This window comes from Triplophysa rosa, linkage group LG11 (assembly GCF_024868665.1).
Source record: "Triplophysa rosa linkage group LG11, Trosa_1v2, whole genome shotgun sequence".
NCBI classification, from domain to species: Eukaryota; Metazoa; Chordata; class Actinopteri; order Cypriniformes; family Nemacheilidae; genus Triplophysa; species Triplophysa rosa.
Window position 1 is genome coordinate 25,611,287 of NC_079900.1, and position 21,541 is coordinate 25,632,827.

General features: G+C 37.3%; 1 protein-coding gene across 1 annotated transcript in view; it reads right to left on the reverse strand.

The window, feature by feature from the left end:
• Nucleotides 1-337: 337 nt before the first annotated feature.
• prkcab (protein kinase C, alpha, b) overlaps nucleotides 338-21,541 on the reverse strand; it is a 288,207-nt gene continuing 267,003 nt past the window's right edge. Inside the window, 7 exon segments of the mRNA XM_057345103.1 lie at nucleotides 338-3,895; nucleotides 6,200-6,340; nucleotides 7,011-7,118; nucleotides 8,640-8,720; nucleotides 15,430-15,568; nucleotides 17,408-17,470; nucleotides 20,658-20,749. Of these exon segments, the coding sequence (XP_057201086.1) occupies nucleotides 3,728-3,895; nucleotides 6,200-6,340; nucleotides 7,011-7,118; nucleotides 8,640-8,720; nucleotides 15,430-15,568; nucleotides 17,408-17,470; nucleotides 20,658-20,749 (792 nt within the window). The 3' untranslated portion in view covers nucleotides 338-3,727.

The following is a 21,541-nucleotide window of genomic DNA, read 5'->3' on the forward strand; positions in this document are numbered from 1 at the left end:
AAATATTTATTCAGCTTCTCATTGTTTTACTGGTTTATGTGTGAAGCTCTATATTTCATTCAGTGTATTTCATGTTATAGAGCATATTTAGTGCTCAGTAAATTATTATGATGATAATTTACAAGTATTCCGTAGCTATTCCTACTGAAATAGCACTTTTCATACCTGCTTATTAACACACAGAAAAAAAACAATATCATTATACGACTTTTCTGTTGGTTTAGTTTTGGGGCATTAAAAATGTACTTAAACAACATTATCTTGATAGTTGAATATGCAGAAATATGCAGAAAACCATATTCAAAACTGTTCTTTAAAAAAAGCAACACGCACATCATCGGTTTTCTCATACATTTATTTCTACACATTTTCTTTCACAATGGACAGAGGGACAAAATCTTTGTAAGGAAAACAAAGAGTGGATAAACTTACAAACTAAAACACTTTCCTGGAATCCAAAACTTAAAAATAAATAAATGTAATTTCTGGTAGAATCAATATAATAAGAAATGGCTTGGTGGAATGTTGAAATAAGATACTATATATATACTGTATATGTCAAGGGAATGTTGGATGTCACCTCACATGCAGAAATCCCAAACTTGACATTCCCCAAAACTCTCAATGTGAGACACTTTGTTTACCTGCTTGAGGATGGAAGTTGACTTGTTAAACACTTTGTGAATCCTTTCTATTTCTGCTCTCTGTAAATCATTCAAATGCAACAAATCCACCTAGAATATCCACTTGCTTCTGTTTTTCCAATACACCGGCCACATGCACCAAACATGAGGTCTACTAACATAAAAAATAGATGAAAGAAATTTGCTCAGATTCTAAATCCAGAAGCCAAATTGAAGCACCTAATAACTGGAAGGTTGGCACAAAACTACAGAGCCCAAACTGAGCAAATCTGTTTGTAAATACAACAACAGTTCTGAGTTACACAAGACTAGAGAATTCCTAAAACATGTCTGTGCCACAATTCTAATCTGACGTGTGTTAAAGTCCAACTTTCACGCCATTCCCCTGTTGTCAGATTCAAATACAAATTCAGAATTAATAGCCAGCAGCAGGTGGAATCTAAACATTACGTCTACTTGCTAGTTGAAGTCTTGAAGTCTAACAACAGACACAAAGAAACACTATACAAAGGAAGATTAGTTAAAATGGGGCGAGTATTTTACTCGGTGCGACAGTCGTTCCATGCTAGAGGATCCTGGATTCCTGGACTCATGCGACACTGTCATGCATGCGCTGACTGGCTAACACGCCACATGCACACTGCAGCAGCACAAACACACACACACACACACGCATGCACGCACGCACGCACACACACACACATACACACACACGCGCACGCGTGTAGGAGCTCTGATGTCCACGTAACCCGCTCTGTCGACACAGTGCTCCTGCACTTACAGTATATATTATCAGCATAGAAAACATAGCAGATAAATACAAGAAATACATTTAACAAAGGTCTGCTGATACCAAAGCTATCTCAAATTAGCCAAATACCCTGTTGAAAAAAACAGTATATGCTGGGTTAGGTATGTTTTGAAGCTGGTTTGACCAGTTTAAACCAGCTAAGGACCAGCACATGACCACCTTAAACCAGCACAAACCAGCAAACCAGCATTAAAACATACCAAACCAGTATATGCTGTTTTTTTCAACAGGGTAAGTCTTCTTCATTCATCTAAACATAGAAACCATCTACGTTAGTAAAAGCACATTCAGTTCTTGGTATAAAATTTGCAGGGTATGTACGTATACTTTCTCTGTATGTACAAAAGTCTTGGTTTGTAGTCTGTACCTTCAGTGTACAGGTAAACATAGCTCTATATACGTCACGTTTACTGACAGCGAAAATGCAAGATGATCATAAACTAAGACCTAAAAGATCGAAAAAGAAAAGATCAGATAGATGAATGGAAAGCGCCTCATGATAACAACGTCAGAACACAGTTTAACACGAAGAGTATTCATCACCAAAGGACATAAACACTAGCAGAGAGGGACTTATACTGTATGAGAGGTTATACATATCTGACCCCCCAACCCTTCCAACATCTCACAAAAGACAACATATCCTGTTTGTCCTGTCACATTTCAAAACAAAATAAATAAAACACTAAAAGTAACGCATTTAAACATAAAATTGACGTTGAATGTAATCAAAATTTGCATTGCAGAATTATTATAATGACAGCAAAACAGATTTTCACCCCAAATTTTATATTCCACAATGAAAGAAGGTGTGTTTAATCTTTGATATTGATATGTTTTAGTTTTTCATTGGGAATTCATATCATTGTTAACATAATTGTTAACATTGTTAATTTTTACTGTTTAACAACGTAAATTATTTGTTTATTTAAACCAACAAAAATTAAGAGGAGACCAAAAATTTTGCATGAAAGTAATACGATTTTTCTCACACAGTGTTAAACAGAAGTTGGGTTATGATTAATAAAAAAATAAAATAAACACGAAAATGTTATGAATAGGAGCGGTGTTCTTGGCAGGATATGTTTTATTTAGATTCACTGATTCATTTTGCTGGAGCAGTTTTCTTCAGCAAAATATGCAAGAAAATCCTTACGAATCGAAATTAAGCAAATGTATTTCTCAGAATGGCTACCCACTGCTAAACCAAGGCAGAGGTTTTGCAGAATCTTAATTTTATGTAAGGATGTTGGGGGAAAAGCTGCAGAATGGGTGTAAACATTAAGTTCAAGTAAGCAAATAGTGCTACACATTTTGGAAGCTGACAATTTGATCAAATTAGCCCCAATCTTTAATAACTAAAATTGTGAGGGTATGTGTTGAACTTCTTTGGGCTCAGCTTCCTGTCCATTACCAATGAGGAATCACTCAATATCGCAATTCATACACCTAAAAGAGAGTAAACGAGAAAATTACGCATACTGTCTGTTGAAAAGGTACAGTAGGAGCCAGGCGAGCAGGCAGAGACCGGATCAGAAGCTGTCATGCTAAAACTCATGGAGCAGTAACGGTTCAAGTGTCACGGGACACAGCTAAAATATCTAGTAGGAAAACAATATGCATATATAAAAACATTTTGATGCAGCTATATTTTGGCACTCCTATAACAAGATATTATATCTATATTTATATATATAATTCAGGAACATTAGAAATGGCAGTAGAGAGGATATACTGTAGGAATAGGACACAAAAACCTGTTTCATGTCAGCATGCTTCAGACACAAAGAATCTTAGGTGTGGAAAAAGGGATTGCTCGCCATTTCCACCAAAATGGAATTCCCTATAGCTCTGTCCCAAAAACGAATAAGTTGCCTACATAGCCAGCTACCCTAACAGAAAGGAAACGCCTACGTAGGTCACTAAAGTTGTTCTCTACATGGCGGATGCATACTGTACTCCAGAAAGGATCAATGTGATGCTAGCTTAGAGGAAGGCATTTGAGAAGGCAGTGTAATTCCGTCCTTGCTTCGGCATTGCACATTTGATGGCTGAATATGTTGTCTAAGTAGGCAGCTCACTAGGTTTTGAAACAAAGCTTCTATCATCTACATGACGTTTAAATGCAGACACGTGCTCGGTCATTCAAGCCCCTCCCTCCAGCCCACCTCAGTTCAGATTTTCAGATAAAGGGTTTCAACTTTCTATAAAAGATTTGGTGAGTTCACAAATAACGCGGATGCCATTGGTAGTTTGCTCCGGTCGGGCCATCTCATACCACGCTGTGAAGCGACGCCGGTTGGACGAACTCCTGGTTTATGAAGGAGAATCCGGCAAATTCGCTCTGATCGATGTTGGCAATGACCAGCTGGTCCGGAGGAGTCAACATGGGTTGTGTGCGAGTGAAGAATTTGTCAAAGTTCTCCGCCGCTTTGCCGCACTGTGAAAGGAAGGCGAAATAAAGAAAGAGGTTTGGGGTTATTTTTAGATGAAATTGAAGAGCTGGCAGTGAGCCTGAGAGAAAGCTCATTTACGTATGACTTCCGCTACTGACGTAATATACGTTCATGTGTCCGGTGGAGGAATTCTTTTTATGTGGCCGATTGAAAGGGGAATATTAAGAGCTACATTTTACGGTTGATATATCTGCAGCCTGGTTCTCGAGCCTGCGGCGTACCAGTGGGATCCGGCTCTTTAACCCCAGGGCTCTATGAACACATGAGGATGGCCGCAGGTGGAGATGAATCAGGTCATTTCCACACAAACTCAAACAACCGCATACAGTATACACACTGGGGGAAGATTAGCGCGCAGGGTGGGTGGTTTTGATGCAAACACATGAAAAGACCTCTAAAATAGACCGAGCCATCATCACAGCAGACTCTCTCTGCCGAAACACACTTACAGCATCTAAAGGTACAGTACAGTCAAATCCAGTCTACTCTTAAAGGGATAGTTCACCCAAAAATGACAATTCTGTCATAATTTATTCACCCTCTTGTCATTTCGAACCTGTATGACTCTCTTTCTTCCGCAGAACACAAAAGAAGATATTTTGTTGATGTTGATAGAACAGCAGTGGCACCCATTCACTTCTGCTGTATGGATATGGCTGCCATCGCTGTTTGGTCAACAACATTCTTCAAAATATCTTCTTTTGTGTTCTGCGGAAGAAAGAAAGCCATACAGGTTCGAAATGACAAGAGGGTGAGTAAATGATGACAGATTTTTTATTTTTGGGTGAACTATCACTTTAACTATTTAAAATGACAATGTCTTCTTTTTAAATTTTTATGGGAGCTAAAGTCTTTAGTCTCTGTTTTGTAAGTCAGGAATAAAGTTAAATAAACCGTTCAGCCAAAAAGGCATTTTGGATCAGTCTAAGACAAAATGACGGCATTTTATAAAAATATCAGCCGAAGAAAGAAAGTCATCTGGGATGATGTATTCAATGCCTAGAAAATGCAACACTTCACAAAAGTAACAGCTCACTAAAGTAATATTATGTCAAATTTCACAAACATTTGTACCTATAACAGCAAAACAAACTTAAAGGGGTACTTCACCCAAAAATTCTGTCATCATTTTCTCAACCTCATTTCATTCTTACCTGTATAAATGACTTTGTTCTGATGAACACAGAGAAAGATATTTGGAAGAATGTTAGCCATTTTCAGTTCTGGAACATCATTGACTACCATAGTAGGAAAAAAAATGGTAGTCAAAGGTGCCACAGAATCGCTTGTTTTCCTAAATTCTTCAAAATATCTGATTTTGTGTTCAACAGAAAAAAATATATACACAATTTTTTTCTGCTATGGTAGTGGATAATGTCCCAGAACTGAACATTGCTAACATTCTTCCAAATATCTTTCTTTTTGTTCAACAGAACAAAGAAGTTTATGTAGGTTTGAAACACTCTTAAAATAAAAGGTGCTTGAAAAGGTTCTTCGATGACATAGAAGAAACTTTTGGTTCCATAAAGAACTTTTAACATCTGAACAACCTTTCTGTTTCAAGGTTCTTTGTGGCGAAAAAGGTTCTTCAGATTATAAACAAGTAAGAAAGAGATGGTTCTTTAAAGAACCTTTGACTGAATGCTTCTTTGTGGAACCAAAAATGGTTCTTCTATGACATCGCTGTGAAGAACCTTTTAAGCATCTTTATGTAGGATGAAGACAGAATTTTCATTTTTGGGTGAACTATCCCTTTAACCAGAAATTTCACTTAATTGTTACTAATTGCATTAAACAAAACTCCTCAATATCTGTCAAAGATCTGACAAAAATCTATCAAGTGATAGGTGCTTAAAATGTTTTTCACATTGAAGAACCATTTTTGGTTCCACAACGAACCATTCAGTCACAGGTGCTTTAAAGAACCATCTCTTTCTAACGGTTTTATAATGTGAAGAAATGTTAACGGTTCTTTATGGACAAAAAGGTTCTTCTATGAGACCGTGAAGCACCTTTATTTTCAAGAGTGTATGTATTTTTAACACTTTTAACATGACTTTACCATCAGACTGATAAACCAGAGAACTGCAAGTAGCTCAGACTGAGAGTGATTGATGATAGTGTATAATATGTAGATCAGATATTCTGTGGATGGGCACGATTCTGTGGGAGTCTCTCATCAAAGACTGTGAAACCACCAGGGTTATGAGAGTAACCTTTGCATGTGCTTCTATAGCAGGGAAGGTTAGAGAGTTGCAGAGAAAGATTCACATCACATTCATACTCACCACTTTAGGTTTGAAAGGAGGCTGGATCTCTCTGTTGGCCAGCCGCTCCCAGTCAATCCTGCGGAAAAAAGCCTGTTCCTTTATATCTCTCTCACCCTCCGGATTGCAACCCAGACGCTTAGACGGGTGCTTTGTCATCAGCTGTGTGTGTGAAGTTGAGAAGAGAGAGAATAATAAAAGTGAAGAATTCTCTGTATTTGAACATATTTGTATTGTGTGTATCATTCTGAAATGATCTGTAAATCTTTAAATAATATTCAAGTCACGCTAAAATACACGATATATAGCAACATTACTTACTGTTCTACTGTTAACCTTGGTTTACATATTAAGACCTATACCTTCTAGAAGAAGAATGTCACATAATAATGTTTTAATAAACTGTCATCCTTAATATTTTTATTTTGTAGTAACCATCATAACAGTGCATGGTGAGTATAACAACACCCTTCAGCTCTGACTATATTTATACAAAGCCATTTGCACCTTCATCTTTTGAATATAATAATGTTTATTGTTGTTGTTATTGCCATCAGCAAAGTCTTTAATAGCATTCTGTATTCCATATTAATATTGTCCCATCTGAAATAAGCACATTCTTTCATAAGACCGCTGAAAAGAAAAAGGAAATGAAATATTATCCTCCACACAGCTAATACAGAAGATGATTTTCCATGACTTGGTCTGACAGCGTTATTAAAATACATCAGTTATTTATCAGGGCTCAGAAATGAATTCAGACACTACAGCGGTATGATCATACAGAGAGCGATGGGACTGGAAGAGATGCGGGTGATGGATGAGGACTCACCCCTTTACAGATGGACACCGCCTCTTTGGACATAGATTTAGGGTAGGACACGTTGTGCTCCATTATGGACTGAAAAAGCTCGTCCTCGTCCTCTCCATCAAACGGAGGCTGTTGTTAGAAATAGAGAGCCTTTCATAGCTTTTCACTGTATATATAAAACACATTGAATAACAATTCACAAACATCAATTTAAATGTATTATGATCACATTGACATATACAGTGGACCCCAAAAGTGGACAATCGAAGCGTCATTGCATGACATAACAAAATATTGAAGGTATTGCATTCAGTAAATGAACTGGCAAACTCCTCCATTTTAAAGTTACATAAAAACATAAATATAATAACTAGAATATACTGTATATATATATAGTGGTTTATATTTTATTTTTGTAAAGGGATATTCCACCCAAAAATGATATTTCTGTCATGAATTATTCACCCTCAAGTTGTTCCAAACTTGTATCAATTTCTGTGTTTGGTTGAACACGAAGAAAGATATTTTAAAGAATTTAGGAAAAGAAACAATTTCGTGACTACCCCACAAATACTGTATCAGTTGCTAACATTCTTCTAAATTCATTTGTTTGTTTTCAACAGAACAACAACAACAAAAAATACTGGTTTGGAACAACTTGAAGCTGAGTAAATCCTGACAGAATTTTCATTTTTGGGTGGACTATCCCTTTAAGCACAGTAAAAAAGACATTTGCACCAAAAGTGGTGACGGAACCATTGGTCTTATTAAGGCAGAGGTCCTGAAGCTCAAGAACATACATTTTTGTCATGTCATTTTACAGTTTTATATCCTAACAGTAGTGGGATGATATATTGCATAACCAGAAAGTTGTCCATGGTGGGGGTGTCAAGACAAAACCAAAGCCCATTATCTGTATTACCAAGATTCTTCTGTTGGGTAATTGGAGTTGTGAAGAAAAGGCGAGATGTCAATGATGTAACCTTGGCAACTGTTTTTGCAGAAAGTGTGTGTTTCACGGCAAGACTCGAGCAGAGAGCTGAATGAATCTCAGTAAAATGAACACAGAATATATCCAGTAAAGTATTAATGCAATACTATATAAAGATAAGCATACCAAGCTCATACTGAAATACAGGTATATCGCATTTATAATTTTTTATCTTATTTGTAATCAGATTGATTTTTTTTGTTTGTGTATCTAATGTCTTGCTCCACAGACTTTCATTGCAAGTGAATGTAAACAGAATTTTGATTTGCTTTTAAAAAACTATATTATACCAATCGCATGTTATTTTATTTTTTGGGTCAAACTATTCTTGTAGTTCTATAATACATTCCTTTGAAATAATCTACTGGGCATTTTTGTAATAACTACAAAATGTAATGCATATCAACTTTTTTCGTTCCACCATAAGAACTTTGCGTGAACCGCAGTCTCTCGTGTATGTTATGTCGTATAGCATCATGGTCTGTTGCTGGGAGACGGTGAGTTTTACATCAGTCATTTTTTGTTCCATTCACCGAACACAGCAGGGCTGCAATCACACGTATTGAAAGCGCCTCTGAAAAGCCTCTGTGTCTGACTCATTTAAAGGAACTCAGGAGAATACGAAATGATTCCCAATAACTTTTTCCGCCTCGACCCACCTGACCAGCCAGCATCTCGTAGAGGAGCACGCCGTACGCCCACCAGTCCACCGATTTCCCATACGGCTGATAGGCGATGATCTGTGGAGGAAGCAGAAATTGTCTAGTCATCCATATCAGCTCTCATGGGCTCCCCATCAATCTCCATTCTCTTTTTGGGGCTCCAGGGCTGGTCGGTTGACTTTTTTAATCATTTGCTGTAATAATTGCCCCCCCAGTGCACTTACTCCCACATTTTCAGGACACACTATTGAGTGTGTATAATCACAGCGTGAGATAATGAAGGGTTTGTAGAGCACAGTGACTGTGTGTGCTTCATGTCACATTTCTCTTCCTGCTCCTAAACGCTCACTTTCACTTTAGAAACTACATACTGTAGAAACCGTGCGGCACTTTCCATAAATAGGGAACAAACTGGTGTCCCATTCTTTCTTTACAAAGGAACTAATTTGCCTGTTCTTTAGCTTAAATGGAAGCTAGGGAGCTGAACTTACGACAGTAATGGCAGATCACACCGTGTTTGTGTTAACATTCACAGTGTTTATTGACATTTTAATCTGAAGGCGTCAAAAAATTGTAAAAATAATGAAACGCGTTATCATTGTCATCGGTGGCCAATAGCGAAACAGACGTGACATCAGAGCTCATGCAGCCGCAGAAACTTGAAGAAATCTGAAAACCTGGTTAGCAATTGTGTATTTGTTTTTACATTAAACAATGAATCAATATTATTGAAGGAAATGTGTTAATTTTGTTTGTTTTTTATTTGCAGTTTGAGAAAACTTTAGTAATAAATGAACACGTTTTGTTTTGTTGTACAATAAGCTCAAGCAGCTGTGGGCTTTTATTATGACAAAGGACACTATGAGCCCTACAGTAGTATCCTGCACTCCACTGACTCACAAATATAGCACAGCCTGTGACCTTAAACTCCTTCCTTCACACACACACACGCACGCACGCACGCACGCACGCACGCACGCACGCACACACGACACGACACGACACGACACGACACGACACGACACGACACGACACAACACGACACAACACACGAATAAACAGATTAATGCACAACAAATGAAGTGAAGTGAGGTGACCTATTAGTCAGATATGGTGACCCATACCCGAAATGTGACCTCTGCATTTAACCCATCCAGAGAGTAGTGAACACACGCACAGCAAGTGGTGAACACACGTACACCCGGAGCAGTGGGCAGCTATCACTGCAGCGCCCGGGGAGCAAGTAGGGGTAAGGTGCCTTGCTCAAGGACACCTCAGTCGTTACCCTCCGACCCTGGGAATCGAACCGGCAACCTTCTGGTCACGAGTCCGTCTCTCTAACCATTAATGCTTTTTTAATATAATGCCCACATGAAAATAGTCTTTACTATAATAAATTGCACCAAAGTCAGAGTTTCCCCTATTTTCTTTTTGTTAAACTAAATGAAAACACCTTTCTATTTCTTTCTGAAAAACTTGATTCTGATTGGCTAGTCACAACACTGCGAGTCCTCTTGACTAGTGCAGTTTAATATGATACATAAGTTCAATATAAATATGGATAATAAATAACATGTATAATATGGATACGGATAGTAACGGATAGTAACTATATGATTATAACCGTCTGGCTACACATGATCCCTTCCTTATTTCAATAAACCGCATATTATCTGGATCTGCACCAGCATACTTTCACACCCTCCTACACTCCTACACCCCATCAAGAACCCTGCGTTCAGCAAACGTCTTGAAGGCGTCTTGTATTGCCTTCTCATAAGGGCAGTAAATGGCTTTCCCACTCATTCTCCTTCACAACTCCTTTCTGGTGGAACATTCTTCCTAACTCGGTCCGGTCAACCACATCTCTCACAACATTCAAAAAACTACTTAAAATCCATCTCTTCTGTGAATACTTGACAGCCAAATGAAAAAAAAAAAACTAACCCTCTCTCTTGCTCTCAACAGGTATTGGTCTGGCTTTTGTTGAAACCAGTAACTTTGTATTAGAATCTATTGTATTATTGCTCCTGTATGACATATCGCTTATTGCTCCCTGAACTAAGTCGCTTTGGATAAAAGTGTCTGCTAAATGGCTAAATGTAAATATATTAAAAACTTGTGTACATTAGTTGAAACCTGATGTGAGATTTGATCATAGCCACAGGTCACGTCTATATTGATAAGTGCCAAGTTTTTTGTGGAAGCGACCGTATGCCCAGATATCTGTTGTTTGGTTATCTGTTATCTGTTGTTTCCGCGAGGAAAAGCCGTTTACGTTCGGTTTTAATGTAAGAAACGATGTTCAAATGTCACGAACAGGCAATTTAGTTTATAATCACTTGTAAATACAGTGTCATATATGTTATTAAAAGACATATTTGTATTTTATTTGTCAAAAAAACCTGTCAAAATGATTTGCTGCATCCGGGTTACCGTGTGTTATTAGTTTTGAGAGGTTGTTATCTGGGAATAACGAACATGCAAATGTCGTGACTGGCCAATCAGAATCAAGCATTCCAACGAGCCGTGTAATAAATGATATTCAACTTTTGATACTTTCTTCACTGTAGTTGCCATATTTCTCAGACTGTTCTCAGATTGATAAGAAACAGGGTCACAGGAAGAGATCAATACGTGATTACTTAGTAGCTCCGAGATTTCATTAAATCTCACTTAAATGAAGGTTTACGGTGCCTTCTAAGATAGCTCCTGATGTTTCACTGTATACTGTAACAAATTTCTTTAGTTTTTACAGCATTGTTACTGTAAAATGATCAAATCCTTACTGTATAACCTGTATACAGCAGGTTGCTATAGATCTTCAAAGCACTGTGGGAAAATGTTGGTGGCGGGAAAAATTCTACAGTAAATATGTTTATGCTGTGAATCAGTATACAGTAAATTTTAACAGATTTTTTTGTCAGCACAAATCTGAAGAGACTCGACAGATTCTTCAAAATCTTTACTTCAGCAAAGTAGTTTTTTCTCATTTTTCTCATTATTTGTTGCTATTATTGTTTATTTAGTGCAGTTTTCTCTTGTCAGGTTATCTGTTCGTTGTATATGAGTGCGCTGGGAGAGATAGCGAGAGAACAACACAGACATGAGATGGTATGATAGCGTGTGCATAAAATAAATGTTTTGCTCATATAATGATATATTTTCTTATCTGGCAAGATTTTATTGATAACATCTTCAGTTTGGCAAAGGATTCATGCAGCTGGATAAAAAATAAACCGGAATTGTGTAATTTACAGTAAATATATTTATCCTGTGAATCATATACAGTAATTTTTAACAGATTTTTTATCAGTACAAATCTGAAGAGACTCCACATATATTATTTGTTTCCATTATTGTTTATTTAGCGCAGTTTCCTCTTGTCAAGTTGTCTGTGCGTTGTATCTTTACGAGTGCTCTGGCTGCTGGGAGAGATAGCGACAGAACAACAGGCCACGGAGCTTAGCTGGTATGCTAGCGTGTGCATATTACTACAAAAATAAACGCTTAGCGCATATAATTATATATTTTCTCATCTGCAAGATTTGATTGATAACATCTTCAGTTTGGTGAAGGAGTAATGCTGTTGGATAAAAAATAATCCGGAATTGTGTCCGTGTGTATGTTATGTGTGTGTTTGTGCGTAGCCATGTGAAGGAAACCGATAAGTTACTGAAGTGTGCTGAGCTGAAAGAAAACGCAATAACAGGTAAGACTCATAAAGAATATGAAATGTCCATTAAAACTCATTAAAAGATCCACTGCAGGGCAAGCTGCCGCAATCAATGTCTGAGAATAAAAAAAATGATGCTACTAAAAGAAGATGTATCAATGCAAAAACAGCAATATCACCCATGAACTATTTGTCTTTATAGTCAATAAGAATGAACTGTAAGAATGGCATGCTAAACAATTTTAACATATTCTATTATTTGACAATAATCATAATTAAAATATCAACAGTAACATTAAGATAATGTTTTTAATATTTCAGTCCACTGTAAAGAGTGCCTGTTTCATATATTTATTACATGTTATATGCTCTATAACATGTAACATGTATAACATCTCTATCCTCTAACTCAGTTTAAAGACAGCTTCAGCCTTAAACTTTGTCTTTTATCTTTTCATAATGTATACACATGCATTTAAAATTACATTAATCTTTATTGAGTTGTGGTGTAAATACGCCAGATGCAGCTTCTGCAGAATGAATTTCACTGAATATAATGAGTCTATGTCTTTTGTCTTTTACTGCAAGGAAGAAGACTTCAGTCCAGGAGGATGACTCCTGGAACATACAGGACCAGAGTCAGTTACAAATTATGTTTTTTTCAATGATATATCGTATAGATCTAACAATGTAGTTTTTTATTATAAACATGTAATGTATATTATATCATTTTAAAATTATTGTGTTTTATACATTTCTCATTTTAATTTTAAAAATAAAAATATATATTTACAAAATAAATAATGTTTACATGTTTACAATCTATTTTTATGCCTTTATGCATTGTCACATGAGAAATGTTGTAAGTCAATAAATGTCACTTTTGTGGTAAAAGTGGTGTCTTTATTTCACAGTACACAAAAATTAATGCAGTAATGCATGTTACACGAGTGCTATATTTGCTGTGATAAAGAACACAGCATTCTAATACTCTAATTGCAATTACAGAACTGTGATTATTACTGTAATAAAGAACTACAGTATTTATTAGTTACTGTAATTAAACTTACAGTCAGCATCCTGTGGAATGTTTTACAGCAACTTACTTGCCAATAGCTGCCAGCAAGTTGCTGTAAATGTCACAGTAATCTTTTTACAGTGTACTTTAAAAATACCAAATCAATCATGCACCACAAACACAAGCACACCGCATCTAACCCTTTAAGATTCTGAGAGCAAAACAAGCTGTTTGTTACCGGCCACCTTCAGTTTTTAGAGCTGTCTCTCTGATATGAGGATCCAGCCAAGGACACATCATGCCCACGTTTGCTATCTCTACTCCTACGTGCAATATGCTTTTCATTCAGTGTGTCCCTGTTTGTGTCGTAAAGATGGAAGAGCGCATGATGTTCCTGCATCCCACACTCTTCTGCTGCTCAGATCCTCCACACACAAACACACATGCCCACACACGCACACACACACACGCACAGGCTTTGGTTGACTATCCCCGTGGGGACAGTCCATAGGCGTAATGTTTTTATACTGTACAAACTGTATATTCTATCCCCTATCCCTAACCCTATACCTAAAGATCATAGAACACTTTTTGCATTTTTAGATTTGTAAAAAATATTGTTCTGTACAATTTATTAGCTTTTTTGCCCCTGGGGACCTCAATTTTGGTCCCCACGGTGACACGAGTCCCCATGTGTTGGTGTGTTCAGGTCTAGGTCCCCACCGGGATATACAAACATGAACACACACACACACGCACACACGCACACACACACACGCACACGAACACACACACACACACACAGACACACACACACACACACACACACACGTAATGAGTTGTATACTGTACAAACTGTATATTTTATCCCCTATCCCTAACCCAACCCCTAAACCTAAAGATCATAGAACACTTTTGCATTTTTAGATTTAAAAAAAATATTGTTCTGTACAATTTATAAGCTTTTTCGCCCGTGGGGACCTCACTTTTGGTCCCCACGGTGACACGAGTCCCCATGTGTTGGTGTGCATTCAGGTTTAGGTCCCCACCAGGATATACAAACATGAACACACCGACTACCGCACGCACACACACACACACACACACACGCACACACGCACACACACACACACACACGCACACACACACAAACACACACACACACACTTTCCACTAGAACAGAAAGGTAGTGCGAAGCATATTGAGTGACTCCTGCCCCATTTAAAAAAGCTAATAGCAGGTGTGTTTAACTCACAAAATGTATTCTATTTGACTGTACAGCAAGTAGACTATGAAGTGTGGACTTCACAGACTATTTCATCATCTTAAGTGAGATTCCACTCTAAAGGGAGCGATCCTGTTCAGTTCGAAGTGCGAACGGCGTAGGGAATAAGGGAACATTGATACATCTCTTCAGCGGAAGTGGAGAGGAAAAAACCCAAATGTCATTGGACCATGCCAAACGATGGCAAATTTATCTATGCATTTTGCACATTGTGAAAGTTTATTATTATAATTATGTTTTGCTTCACGTAAAACTGTTATTTCATGGTTTGTATCATTTTTTTTGTATCAATTTGCCTCACACTCGAGATGATGAATGACTGCATTCATATTTGTATATTTCACTTTGCAATTAAAAAATAGTTTACAAGTCAATAAATACAAGCATAAAAGTTTTGATTATATACAACCTTATTAATTGTAACGCACCTACATTCTGGAAAATGACGAGAGGCTGAAATGCAGAATGATGTCATAAAAATGGTTGATGGGTAATGGCGGAAGTGAGCGGCTAGGTTTTAAATGCTTTTCTCTTATAAATGTAAATTTTGTTAGTTTCGGAGCACTTGTTTATAGATACTCTTAATGTTAACTTATTCATACTAAAAGCCTAAACTTTTTGATTTCATGGGATACTATCTAAATTACATAAAATAAACATTTTGTTTTTTGGGGGGGGTCTGGGGGGGTAATACCTGGAAATTGTTGTTGCTTCAACAGACAAATAAAGTTTGTGTAAAGTTTTGCTATGTTCCTCTCATGGCTGTATTGTGGTTAAGGTTTAACTGGGTCAGTCCCCATCCGCTCACCTCTGGGGCGATGTAATCCGGTGTTCCACAGAACGTACGTGTTGTCATGGCCTCAAACATGTTCTCCTTACACATGCCAAAGTCTGCAATCTTAATGTGTCCCTCGGAGTCCAACATCACGTTATCCAACTTCAGATCTCTGTCGACACAGACAAAATGCTTGACATAATTAGTTTGACTGATAGTTTTACACTGTTCTGCTATAATGTCAGGTCCTATGAACGGATGCCATTACACCACTGTGTGTTAAAAAGAACATAACAATGTAAAAAGAAGAGGTAAATTAAATTATAACTTATTTTTCAAATAACCTTATTCAAATATACAGTTATTCATTTCAGGTGACAAACATACAGCATTGAAATCAATACGTAAGACTGCTATAAGTATAATGGAAGTACTACTACTTCTAAGGACCAGATTTACAAAACAGGACAAAATTAGCGTGAAAGTGCCCTTCCAAAAAAGCAAACCTGGAAGTGAAAATGTTACAGAACAAAGGTGCAACATCTCTGTTTTTAGGAGTTAAATAATGGCCAGTAAACTTAAGTAAAGCATGTTGCGGGTTTAGTTTAAATACTCGCTTTCCATACATGTTATGTCTGAAATTGAAACTCCTACAAATGCATACAGTATAAAAGTAAGTCAATGTGTATATGTATAAATCAACCATTTCGTTATGAACATAACATAATACACGTGTACGAATGTATATGTCCAGTGCTGTACAGCTCATTAGGCTCTTACGAGGCAGTTTTGTGAGTTAACAAGCGGGTGTTTAGCAGTGTGTGTGCACGTGGGCAGTGAGAGAGGTCAGGGCGACCTCAGTCTTCATCATCAAACAGCATGATTAATACAAGCTGAACGCTGCGGCCCTCTGGGGACGTGAACGCCAGCGAGGGTCCGCATGCAGACAAACAACCTTTCTTCTCATTTCCTCACAGAGTGACTCATTCTCCACATCATTTATACTCAACTTCCTCAGCATTTGCGACCCGCTCAAGCCCGAATGAAGGTATATATTCAGGCAATGGGTGTTTTCATAAATGCCTGAGTTTCTATTTACACACAAATGTTCTCTGCACAGCACGTCTGGTGAGGAGTCATACAACACTAACATTTTGACACATCACATCTAACTGCATCTTTCTCTTAGCAGCTCATAGCTCTGACAGTGAACATCTCACATCGCTTTCTAAAATAACTACATACAGTATAGGGAACTGTCCACGTGATAACCGACCACAATTGAATAATGATAAACAGTAATCCACTTCCTGTTGAGGAAATTGTTGTAATTCACTATGTTTCACAGCTTTTCAAGAAAATTGTCATGCATTTTTCTGGATGGTTTTTTTACTGCCCAAAGTGAATAAAACTTTGAAAGTGTTTGTAACCTTTTTGGCTGTTTTGGATCCTAGGGCAAACTGTTGAAGATGTACTGATTTGTTGTATTAACAAAATATTGATAATCATTGTTTTTTGTCAATGCCGATATACTGTGACACCCCTAATTCACATCCATAGAACATACAGTATATGCTTTAACACTGAACTTTTGGCCACACGCAGCAGATCTACTCATGCTTTGTACTTTAATAATAATAATAATATTAATAACAATGAAAAACATTGTCTAAAGTTTTAGCTGTAAATGCTTCTGTTCTCCACTTCAGTCTCATTTGGTCAAGGTGAGAAAAGAGTTCAGACAAAAGATTTTGTTATGAGATCTGAGTCAGAGATATATTTTATATTTGAGCTGCTGTCTTTTAATACTTACTCTAGGTAGACAATTGTTATTTAGGAATAAACACCTCAGGCAATTGTACATATAGTACAAAAATAACTCTGAGCATACAATCCTCCTCATTATATAACGATGATACTTAAAGTTACCATGAAGTTAAATGTTTTTTGGTCCTTAATGTGTATAAAAAGCATTATTGAAGAACTAAAATAAAGTGAATAATGTACTCACCTGTAGATAACTCCCTTGCTGTGGAGAAAGAAGAGTCCCACCGCAATCTCTGCTGCATAAAATCTGTCAACACAACACAGTTTACATTACTCAACATCACACTGTAAAATACCAGCCCTGCATACGTCTGGTGTGTTGTTGCTCCAACCAATGAAAATAGTTTGGTTGCAAATCCAAAATGTTACAATTTATAGAACTAAAACTGTATGTACGTAGACAAGCAGATTACTACAAACAGTGCTGTTATGCATAATATCAGCACTCATGAAATGCAGTTTATCCAATCAAATTAGTGAAATGGATATGAAATGTATTTCAATGCACAGACAGCCCTACAATAATCTGCCTTTGAATGTGGCAGCAGATTTTCTGGTGTCTTGTTTGCCAGGTCTAAAGAGATGGTGTGCTGTTCTGAGATCAGAGATTTATGTATTTATGTTGGCAGATCTGTTCACGAGCACAGGCCAGCCTTTTTGATGGATGTGATGTTTCTTGCTGCTGTGAGTGTGTCATGGCTCTGCCTCCTCTATTATGGCGTCTTTACACAGGCGAGTTAAGGCGTCTCTGTGGCGGATTAAATTTCTGTGTAAAGACGCAATGCCTCACGAAAGCCGATCTAAAATATGCCGCCTCTGACCCTCCTCAGACCCTAGTATCAAAGGCGACTCTGATGCGGCTCAGGTTTAGTGTAAATGAAGGCGCATTAAAGCCGCTCTAAACTACGTCATTGTCATGTCAGCAGAAAGTGAGAGAGTGATGATGAAGCCCAAAAACACACAGCCACATTTGTTTTAGGCTAATAATAACAACACAGGTTTTCTAAATAATTCAAACAAATTTTTCGTTTAATTTCTTCATAAAATTATTTAATGAGGAAAAATGTTTGGAGTATTTTTGTTTACTCAGGCAGGCTGTGGCACAGTTTGAATGCAGGATGTAAATTTTGAGACCGTTTTCAGCCATTAAAATAGTTTAGATTATTTTTTAATGGCAAATTACATTTATTTCGTTTCGTTTCTTTTTAAAGTTAATTTAGAAAAATGTTTGGAGTATGATTGTTTGTGACTCAGTTCCGGCATGCAGATTTTTTTATTTGAACTCATGACATTGTTTAAATTCCTCTTTATTTTCTTTTCTTTTTTGTAAAAAAACTTCCGGTATACGTGTGACACCATCGCATGCAGACATGTTTTACTGTGCGTCTCAAACTGCTTCAAATATTAGGTTTGTCGGACATTATGCAGTGTCGCAGAATTATTTGAAAAGCTCTCGTGTTACTTTTGCAGATGGGTCTCCGCAACACACGCATGAAGTCGAACACATAATAAATCACAAACTTAACATTGTGTTGTGATGAGAGAGTGTGTGCTTTTCTTACCGTTTACCTCAAAACAGTCGCATCATAATAATGTAAGTGTGCTTCAGTCCAGATCGTAAAGTGAGGACAGTAGCGCTTGTGCACAGATGCCCGGCCTATAGGAGCGTAAATTATTTGGTTCTTCTCGGGCTAGGATTGAAATTCAGGATTTTGTCGTTATATTTCCAGACGCATCTCATTGAGGACAATATTTCATACACGAAAACGATCAGGTAACATTTGCTGTAACATCGGAACTGTTCATTTACCTGGTCGACAGTGACTTTGTGGCTCTTTAAAACAACTTTTGGCGTCTTTCAATATGCGGTGAGGTGCCCGAGAGTGTTTGTTAGCTAGGAAAATCATTTAAAATGTTGCATTTATAGCCTATTATTGCTTTTATCCTAAAGTATGCATTGTTATTATTAGTCTTAGTATATATATATTTTGAGTTTATATTGTTTAATTTAAGATATTATTTTATCAGCATATTGTTAGAACTGTGCTTTTGTGGTTATGTTCAGCATTATTTCGCATTATTTTAATTCCTGTGTAAATGCATTTATGCCGCTTTAGAGCTGCATTAACGCTCTGTGTTTTTGTGGTTATGTTCAGCATTATTTCGCATTATTTTAATTCCTGTGTAAATGCATTTATGCCGCTTTAGAGCCGCATTAACGCTCTGTGTAAATGCTCATTTTCGTGGTTTTAAGCCGCTTCAGACTCGGTTTCTGTGCCGTCTTTGCTATGTAAAGACGACATTAGTCATGTTTTTCTTGGTCCTGTGGCAGAGCCATGACAAAGCCTTTGGTTATGTGTGGAGAGAAACATATTATTGTCCTTTTGACAATAATATGCGTTCTCTCCAGTGTCTCGTCATTGGCCTCGCCCCTGTCTGATTACCCTCACCTGCCCTGTGTCGTTATCCTTCGTTTGTCTTCCCTATTTAATGCCCTCATGTTTCTTTGTCTTGTGCTCGTGGATTGTGTGTATGTACGTATACCTGTACCTTGTGCTCATTGTCTCATCCAGTCTAAGCCTTGTATTTTGATGTTTGGTAGTGTTTGGTTCTGGTTATTTTGTCCTGCTGTTTTTGCCCCCTAGTGGGAAGTATTTTTGTTTCTGTTTTTTATATTTAGTCCTGTCTTCATTACCCCACTGCGGGTCTTTTGTTTTATTTCTTTGTTTAAATAAAGTTTGTTGTGTTAACCCCTTCATCCCTCTTGCTGCCTGCATTTGGGTTCTCCGCCACGCAAACCTTGACAGAGTGACATCAAAAATATGAGAACACAGACGAGGCTCATCAATACATTTTTCATCGTTTCAGAAAGGACCGACATCCAGGACACGCAGGCTATGTTTTATGAGTTTGGCATACTACCATACTACTCTGAGGTATTTATTGTAGAGGCAACATACTTTAACACATGACCATTATTTGATGGGACTGTATAAAAGGAATATTTAGGATTGTTTGAATGCATTATACCAGAATGGGATGAAGCATCTTGTGTAAAATCCCATGAAAAATTGTCTTTTCTAATGGCTTCCTCATTACATCATGTCCTCACCAGTCGTGGCAGCGACAAGCAACAAAAAGCAGCACATTTTGTCGATAGCTTTTCCATTTTCTGAAAGGCTATAACCGCACTAAAATCTCACTGTAACCAAGTCAAGCTCTTTCAAACACGGATGAGAAAAGACTTTGTTGAAGTTAATAGGACATCGAACTTCTTAAAAGCACAGAAATAACCTGGTGAATAATACACAAGTTTATAAAACACATGTACAGCTGCTTTGTAACAATGAAAATTGTAAAAAGCGCTATATAAATAAAGTTGAGTTGAGACGTGAGGTATATGTGAGCAGTATGTGTCATGTGTCATGTCTTACACTGCTTGTGGCTCCTTAAACTTGCCCACTTGCTGGATGTGATACATCAGGTCTCCACCGTTAATGTATTCCATTACAAAATACAGGCGATCCTGACAAAAGACAAATGAGTTAAATATCACGTGTAGGCATCACAGATGTTAAAGCACCAAAGCCGTGTCCTCACGCTGAAATCAATCCACGGACTGATCTCAGAGCAGACGAGACTCTTTGTAATGGTCACATACTGATGTCCACACACAAAGTGTTGACTATCCAATTTTGTCGAATTAAAGTCGACAGTCACAATCTGGTTCATCTCATACTGCCATATATTGACTGATACACTGCCTCATTTCAAACCTGTGAACCCTTCTACTTTACTTGTTATCTCATGTTGGTTACCCATAATCCCCTGCCCTCCGTAATGTCCTCCTGAGCTGATAAAAACCTTTTTTTTACGTTTTTATGGTGATGTCTTTGTTTTAATATTTCTGCCAACAGCCAGCCTAAGTACTGTATTTGACGGATGAAAGAACGTAGTTCATTATACTTATCATAACTTAGTTTAGTTGTAATGACACTTATAATGTATTACTAAGTCACATATTGCTACTTAGAGACCTAGATGTTTGGCTTGTCAAAAATACATTCAGCTGTCGCAAATTCATTGACTTATACTTTTTACTTTTTTAACTAAATAGGTTTTATTTAAAGGGATACTTCACCCAAAAATGAAAATTCTGTCATCATTGACTCACCTTCGAGTCTTTCCAAATCTGTATAAATGACTTTGTTCTGATGAACACGGAGAAAGATATTTGGAAGAATGCTTCTAACCAAACAGATCTTGCCCCCCATTGACTCCCATAGTAGGAAAAAATACTTTATCTTTTTTTTGTTCT